The 8,107-nt window shown below is 43.4% G+C and overlaps 1 protein-coding gene across 1 annotated transcript; it reads right to left on the bottom strand.

Moving 5' to 3' along the window:
- Positions 1-1,518: 1,518 nt before the first annotated feature.
- BAMBI (BMP and activin membrane bound inhibitor) lies at positions 1,519-7,827 on the bottom strand. The gene is made up of 3 exons (XM_081099980.1): positions 7,408-7,827; positions 3,927-4,214; positions 1,519-3,493 (listed from the first exon to the last, which is right to left on the bottom strand). Exons 1-3 carry the CDS (start codon positions 7,481-7,483, stop codon positions 3,075-3,077), a joined length of 783 nt encoding a protein of 260 aa, XP_080956106.1. The 5' UTR covers positions 7,484-7,827; the 3' UTR covers positions 1,519-3,074.
- Between the last annotated feature and the right edge of the window lie 280 nt (positions 7,828-8,107).

Raw genomic sequence — 8,107 nt, 5'->3', positions numbered from 1 at the left:
ACACCAGGCAACTTTTAGAAGTTTAGTTATTTGAACTGAGACAGAGGTTGTAAGGGAAAAAAGCTGTCTTGGCCCCAAAAGGCTAGTTTCAGATTCATGATACTAGATGCCACTGCTTTCAAGCTTGTAGCCTATAATCAACTCACACTGAAACCAGATTTATGAGCTCTTCAGAGGCGAGTTTTGTGATTTTCTAAAGCAGACACATTTGGTATTTTAGAAGGTCAAACCCCCTATGGTGTGGTGTTTTTAATAAAATCAGTTCAGCAGAAATTAGAGACACATTAGTCAATTTCTAGAAAGCCTCTGAGCCATTCAAAATAAGGGGCGGGGGAGTAACATGAAAGACATAACCATGTTCAGATCAATTTTTTTTTAAAGGGATAGAATGTAAGGGGTGTAGATACAGAAACACGGCAAATTTGGTCCCATTTGTCTCTGGTTTGGGCAAATTTACACTTAGAAATTGGGGAGTTTTGTGTCAATATTAAACAAGGGCTGTTCCTGGTTAGCCCAGCCTTGTACTGACACCTCAAGTAACAGTAAACATCTCTATGAGGGAAAAACAAATAAACCAGTCATTACCATTCTTACATCACTGAATCAGGTAGGTAGTTATTTCATGAAGGGTCTTTTATCTCCATTCTTGGCATCTTCTACACTCTCATAGGAAAGCAAAAGTAGAAACTATATTTAGTTCTTAGTAAAAATCAATGTTGGGAAACCTGCAATATTTTCATTGAAAAGCTAAGTTATGCCTAGATCTGACTTTAAGACATGTGCAAATACTAAATGAATGACAGGATTTAAAAGAAGAGGATTGTTATTAGCAAAAGAGACAGAGCCAGTCTATTAAGTGGCTGGAACATGAGCACCAGAACACCCAGTCTGACAGAGCATGGGCACAGTGCCTCCACCCCACCGAAAAGGGAGATGCAAACAGTCTCATGAATCTACAGTACAAAGAACAAGATCCAGATGAAGAAACATAGAACCAAGTGAAGACACTGCACTCACCTTGCATTAAAGTTGTGTGATTTTAGCTTTAGCCTGGCCACAGGCCTTTCCTGGAATATGGAATTTATTGAATTCCAAGTGTTTCTAAGCACATGAATTTAAATCCTTCATTGCTCTATTTCCTAATGGATTGATGAGTTCTTTGTTACCTGGTACTTGGGAGAAATGGAATGAATAGAGAATAGCAGGGCAAGCAGAAGGAAATAACTCTACAGAAGTGAAATAAAGGCTGGCCAATTAAAGAATCATTGAACTTGTATGGAAATGAGAAGGCACAAGGAGAAAGTCTTTTAATCTAAGTGGAAATACTATACTTTGACATAGAGTTAGAAAACAAAGGTGAGGGGAGAAATTTTATCAATGGCAATCCTGATCAATAGTTAGGTTAAACAATTCTTTGGCTCCCTCAAAAACTGACACACATAAAACTTAACACATCTTATAAATTGTTAACGCATGAATGCACAAACTGTCAATCTCAAAAAGCACAAAACAAATCTGTCATTTATTAAGATGCATATTTATTCCATAGCCTAATTTATTTGGGCTGTGGTCTATTAACTATTAAATAATCTAACTATTCATTTTTAGATTAGTCCTTTCCATTCAGATTCTTCAATGAGCTTGGCTACTGCATCTGTCTTCAGGGACCCAAATTATACTCATCATAAAATATTCCAGACGATTTTTTAAAAAAAATTCTATAATATTCATAAAAGAAAAGCCCATACTCAAATATGTAGGCAATAGGTTAATTAAGCAAAAGTTTCCAATATACAAAAGAATTGAGGGAAAACCCTACATGGCAAATTATTCTTATTTAAGATTAAAAAGATCCATTTGGGGAGAAAGGTACACAAATGTGACATGGGTTTAAACTCAGGCTGGACAGTGTTGCCAGACAGAAAGTCCTACAGGAGCGGAAACACCGGTGTATTAAGTTAATGGTTAAAGTCAATGTTTTGTTTGGTTATGTTAATAAAAGGATCATTTGGGGAAGAAAAACTAGAAGCACTGTGTGTTATTTAAATCTCAATTGATATATAGTGTTCACTATGGAAAACCTTTCTAAAATTTCAGAAGTCAAAAATAAGATAAAATGTTAGTATAATTAAAGACGTTTTGAAAACTGGGAGCATGGTACAATGAAGTTTGGCTAACTTGGAGTCCAAAATATTTAATTCGGTTAGAGACAGAGTAAACAGTAGAAGTAGGCAGTGACTAACTTTACCAAAAAAAGTTTACTTTAGGTGTTTTTTTTCCTGGTTGGAGGTAGACATATTTAAAAGTATTAAAGAGCAAGTGGATCAAGTTGATAAGTAATAGTAGACTTGCTAAGGCAACTTCAGTAACAGATCAATCCTATCTGACCTGGTATAAATATGCTTAAGATTTCTCTTAGATAAAAGTTAAAAACCAGAATGATCCAAACAAAAAATGTGAGTAAGACACTAAATGATGGGCAGTCCATTTAGATATTCTACATGCTGTAGGAAAATTACACATATGCACGTAAGAATAAGAAAGATTTTGGTCTCGTTTTTTTAAAAAAACACAAAGGAAGGAAGATCAACCCAAATCCTATAGTTAGACCCTTGTCTGAGCAACAGATTTTCATTTATATAATTAACATGTAGTGTCTTACACTTCCCACTTAGTTTTTAATTTATGACAAGACACTGCTCAATTTCAGACAAAAATATAGATATATATTTTTAAATCTTTACAATAAATCAAGATGTAAGAGCTTACATACAACACATTTTAGTTTATTTAGGTACTCATTCCAGCTCCCTCAGATGCAAATCACCTTGGTAACAGTGTGTACATAGTCTTCTCTTTGCTTTTTATAATTTCAAAGCAAAAAATACATTTGACTGTATGTAAGTCTGTGCAAATAATCCTTCAGAAGAAACATCCAAGATTCTGTTTGCAGAGGTCATTTTGTCTCTCAAAGTTGATTACATGAGTTTGTTTTTCTTCAGATAAAGTGCTCCTGTCCAGCGGAACTCAAAAGCCTTCAAGCGTCCAAGAAGCTCAGTTCAGATAAGACACGGTCATACGAATTCCAGCTTCCCGTGCCCACTATACATGCCCCAGTGAACGAGAGAGAGGATCTTGTCGTTGCTGAGGTCTGCTTGTCTCATTTTGTCACAGGTCAGACAGCAGTTCTCGTGCCCACTCACCGGCACCATGCATTCCAAGTCCAACTTTGCAACCTGCCCCTTTTTGGAATGGTGTCCGTGAAAGCTGTAGTGCAAACGGGAGAGCATCTGTTGCCGCTGATCCCGCAGTCTCTTGTTTTCACTTCGCAGCATCCTCAAGGCCAACATAATAAGCAACACTAAAATCAGCCCTCCAGCAATTGGAACAGCAATCACTGCTGCCCGGAACCACAGCTCTTTGGAAGAAGTCAGCTCCTGCACTTTGGTGATGAGGTTTCTGCTACCATCATGCTGATACCGGTTTCCTTGTCCTAAAGGAGCACAAGCAGAACTATGTTAACCTCTCTCCTGTCCATATTCAAGCTCATCTATCCATTTTAAACCAGGCACCCCAATATATAGCCGACAATTAAGTCAACAATATTTAGAAAATAAATGTTGCAAAAACAATGCAAAAAATTACAAAAACATCTGTTTACAGACTCTCATTACAGAGTATTAGTGGTCTTTTAATGTCTTCCAACTTGAAAAAACAGGCAAAACCTATTATGTAGACAGACATCTAATGCTCAAGCAGACATAAAAGCTACTCAAGAGAGATGCATTTTTGCATTCAGCCATTCTTCTCCCTCTGCTGTCTCTAATTAGATTAACAACAAAATCAATAGCAGACATACAAAGTCTTGGCTGTCACAAAACTATATAGATCAGGCAAGCATTTGGTTAGAAAGCGCTACTACCTACCTGAGGCCTCTCCTTTGGGAGAAGAGAGAACGTCATGCAGCCCTCGGTAATTGCACATATCTTCATGACAGCATTCCAATGTGGGTATGGCGGTGCCAGAGTGGTTTTGTGCCTGTTTGGCTTGGCAGATGTCTGCTGTGCTTGCAAGAGAGTCCAGGCAGCCATGGGTGAGTGGGGAATTTGTGTTCTGAGGATCAAGAAGCCTAGAGAAGCAGGCACTCAACTCAGATTTACACATATAGCCAGTTGCCACACAGTGGGCAGCATCACAGTAGCATCTGATTTCACCTGAAAACAATGAGAAATTGCATCAAACTGCTTCAGACACCAGATCATGCATCTGCTTAAGTGAATGCTAAATCCCAAGCTCAAAGGCACTTTTAGAATATTCAGCTGAGTGCTTACAACAGTAGACCATGCAGACTGGGAAAGCCCTTTGTGTATGCCTGTGCTTTAATTTCAACCCAGTTAAATACAATTTTAGAAATGTATTAACCCCAGTAGCAGAGAATCAAAGTTCAATTTAGGTTTCCGTTAAGTGAGTAATTAAAAGTAATACTTTTGTTTGTGAAGGAAAATCATAATCACAATAATTTCTCTTACAATAAGGTAAAATTACATCATTTACTCATTTAATCCTACATGACCATACAAAATGAAAATGCTAAGCTTTTTTATTTTGTCAGTATAAATATTTGATCGGAACTACTGAATTGTTTACTACCTCGAGGGGCTGTGCCAAGATTTAAGAGCTTTAGCTAACACTTTATAAAGTTATTAACTAGAAACACAACAATCTAGAAACTGCTCCAGTCAGGAGGTTTTAAAACTATGAAACTGGGCAGCTATTTGCAACCTCTCTAGAAAAGGCAAACTTTGCCTATAAAGATCTTTTCATGCAGAGGAGCTTTTAGTATATTGTAAAACAGGAACTAGGCAGTTTACAATTAGTGGTTTGCTTGCCAAAGTCAATTTCTTTCAGCCCAAATGGAAAGTCATAAATCTGGGGGTGGAGGGGAGAATGTAAAACTGCAAGGCTAACTTCTCCTCCCCCTAACCCCCCAGTTTTACATGTAATTCAACATGGGATCTAAAAGGGGAAACACTGAATCTGAAAATCCTCTCTGCTGGTTCAATGACAAATCCTTAAGGAAACCTCAAATTTTTCTACAGGAAGTGATTAAAGTTTCCTTTATAAAACTTACTTTTGTGAGTCACTGTTAACATTTTGCTGCAATGTAAGATCTGAGGCTTTTATCATCAATTTCTAGTTGAAATAAGCTGGGTCTCAGAGTTATCACGAATATGATTTCCAACCCAGTGGACTCCAGTCATTGTCACATGCCACAGCTAACGCTGCTGTAAATTAAACGAATGCACACGCCTCTCTCCAGCTTCCCAATCTGAAGGTCTGTCTAGTTACTGAAACCGCCACTCTGAAACCAAACCCCTCTTCCTACCCTCACCTTTACTCCTCTCTGTGAATGCCTGAGTCAGGTGTCTCATTGAATTATCTGTCCAAATTCCAGGCCAGCGTATGGCGTGCCCAGTTTTCACCAGAGGCTGCTAATGCTTCAGATCTAAAAAGACTAGCCAACTATATGCAGATCTTCCGCAAGCTGGGTTTAACGGTCCAAAGCTGGAGGTCTTGCTGCTATTCTGCATTTCTGTATCTGCACTCCCTGTCCTTTGTCTGGGCCCTTCTCCAGGAAGACCTTCAGGATAGGAGCTTGCTTTACAGAGGTTTGCTCCTCTTTCCAGCTTGATTTTTTGCATAAAGCTCACTGGTATGATGTGGTTGATAACTGTATGTCCCTAGTCTGACAAATTCCATATAGGAATTTAAGGTTGAAATAAACCAGATTAAGTCACTTTTGATCCTATTCACCTCAGACATCATGCAGGGGGAAAAAAAAAACTGAATGCAAGTGAAATGCTGCTTAAATGTTTATGAGAGCCTATTTAACATACTGTATTTTCAATGACCTGAAACAGTCTAATAAAATTTTGACAGGTAACTAGAAAAGTTCTAACGACTTTTTTTATAAAATTGGAGCCACATTTGAGCAAGTTGAATTAACTTTTGTGTTACTGTATTAAAACTATATTTCTGTTGTTTCATAAAGTTTCTTCGTGTGGCATACAAAAGGCCAGAAAGGGGACTGGTCTTTTGAAACGGTGAACAATGCTCTTCTGTTTCCCCCCCCTCTCTTGTTACTGTATGTAGTGATTAAACAAAAATGTCTGCTTTAGTCAAGATGGCTACAGGAGAGGCTGCTGGCTTCTTTTAAAGCTTTTGAAGTCAGCAGCAGTCAGAAATCTCTGATCCCCTAATTATATCATTATCAGGCACATAGTTTCGGTATCTGTGACTTCATGTCAGCCTCAGTCCCTCCCTGCTCTGCCCGCCTTTGATAGGACCAGGAGGTTCCCCTCTCGGGCTGAGAGGGCTGTTATTTAGGGTTAATTACACCCTTCCTTCCAAAATAAATAAATACTGTAGCACATCATCCTTGCTGGGCTGGCTTATCCTTTAACCTCATGCCTGCTACATGGCAATTAGAGAAAAGTGAGGGGTGCAAAGCTAAACAACACTTCCTATTAAAAAAAAATGTATGTGTAGTTCATGGCAGGGTAGGTGGGGAAACCTTGAGATCTAGATGGGGTTTGGGTTATTTCAAACTAAAAGGTAAAAGTCTGCAGGGGAGGAAAAGAAACGAAGCGCTGTTTTGTTTCTGTTTTTTGGTAGTATGTGTGCAATACGAAGTGAGTGGGAATGGGGACCACTGACAGCCTTCTCCTCCCAGCCGCTCAGAAGAACACAGCATATACTCCTGCACACCGACACACCGGGCACCTGCGCTCAGGGCGGCACACACTCGCCGGTTCACAGAGACACTCGCTGAGACCAAAGAAACACTCGTGAGCAGAGGCACATTCAAATACAGAGGCGGACTCAACCCGCTCGCATATGCAAATACAGACACTTTCAAACATATCCAAATACGAAGACATTCAAACAGAAAGATATGCTCAAACACAGAAACGGATTCAGACAGAGACACACTCACTAGCAGAGACACACGCCCAGGCACGACGCGGCTGAGGATGGGGTCTGCGGTCCGCCAGGCCTTCCCCGCCCCGGGGTAGGCAGGGCGGCGGCGTCCGAGCCCACACCACCGCCCGCTCCCCGGCCGCAAACCTTCTTCAGTCACTACAGACAGACGGACACAAACATTTTGACAACCGCTTGCCCTGAGGTCTGACTGCCTGTCCAGGAGCCGGGCCCGAGACACCGATCCGAGTCGGCCGCGAAGTCACCACCGCGACTTCTAAGAACAAGCCGCTTGCCGTGACCTGCGGGCTCTGGCGCGGGAGGCAGCCTCGCCCGCCGCTAACAAAGCCCCGGCAGCCGGCTTCAAAGGCTCGCAGGGCGGCCGCCCGGGACCCCGCGCGCCCCTGCCCGCCGGCGGACACCCACCTTTGGTGAGCAGCACGGCCATGGCGCAGAGTTCGAGCTGCAGCCAGATGAAGATGTAGCTGGAATGGCGATCCATTGACGCCCCCACGGCCGCGGAGCCACCGCCGGTCCCGGAGCCGCGGGCAGCTGCAGCCTACGACTCCCGGAGCGCGCAGTGCATGAGGGCAGCCCAGGGAGGCGGGCGCCGTCAGCGACGGGGCGAGGGCACAGGCAGCGTCCCGAGCATGGAAGGCGGCTGGAGGGAGTGCCGACGAGACGAGGGGCCGGCCGACTCTGTGGGCACCGGGTCTTTTGCTCCGCTCGGGTCGCACTCTGGGTTGAGCTCTCGAATTCACTCCCTCACGGCGGCCGCTTTGCTAAGACGAGCGCGCACAGACACCGCCAGCCGCTGGCTCCCGCTGCGCCCGCCGCCCTCAGCCCGGCTGCGCGCCGTAAATACCGCTCCGCTCCGGCAGCCGGCCCGGCGCCGCCCCTCCCCGGGCCCGCACCAACGCGGTCCGATTGGCTGTCAGGCCCAAGTCAATCATCCCTCACCCAGGGGGCGGGCCCAGACGCGGAGGGGGCGGGACCTGCCAGCGGCTCCTAGCAGCGCCGGCGTCTGGCCGGGGCAGCCCTCCCCGCCCCCCATTGCTGTGTCCCGCGCTCCCTCTAGCGGAGGCGGCGAGTCCCTGACCTTCCGAGGCGCGCGGGGCCGCTGGGT

Source organism: Myotis nattereri (genome assembly GCF_964212035.1).
Source record: "Myotis nattereri genome assembly, chromosome: 1".
Taxonomy (NCBI): domain Eukaryota; kingdom Metazoa; phylum Chordata; class Mammalia; order Chiroptera; family Vespertilionidae; genus Myotis; species Myotis nattereri.
This window is presented reverse-complemented; position numbering and strand designations above follow the sequence as displayed.

What these genes read in the sequence shown, in the direction of transcription:
- BAMBI (XM_081099980.1), bottom strand. Translation starts at nt 7,483, where the DNA reads ATGGATCGCCATTCCAGCTACATCTTCATCTGGCTGCAGCTCGAACTC. An exon ending in GGCCGTGCTGCTCACCAAAG is followed by an intron (nt 4,215 to 7,407) that starts GTGGGTGTCCGC and finishes CATTGTTTTCAG; the next exon opens with GTGAAATCAGATGCTACTGT. An exon ending in TCCCAAAGGAGAGGCCTCAG is followed by an intron (nt 3,494 to 3,926) that starts GTAGGTAGTAGC and finishes GTGCTCCTTTAG; the next exon opens with GACAAGGAAACCGGTATCAG.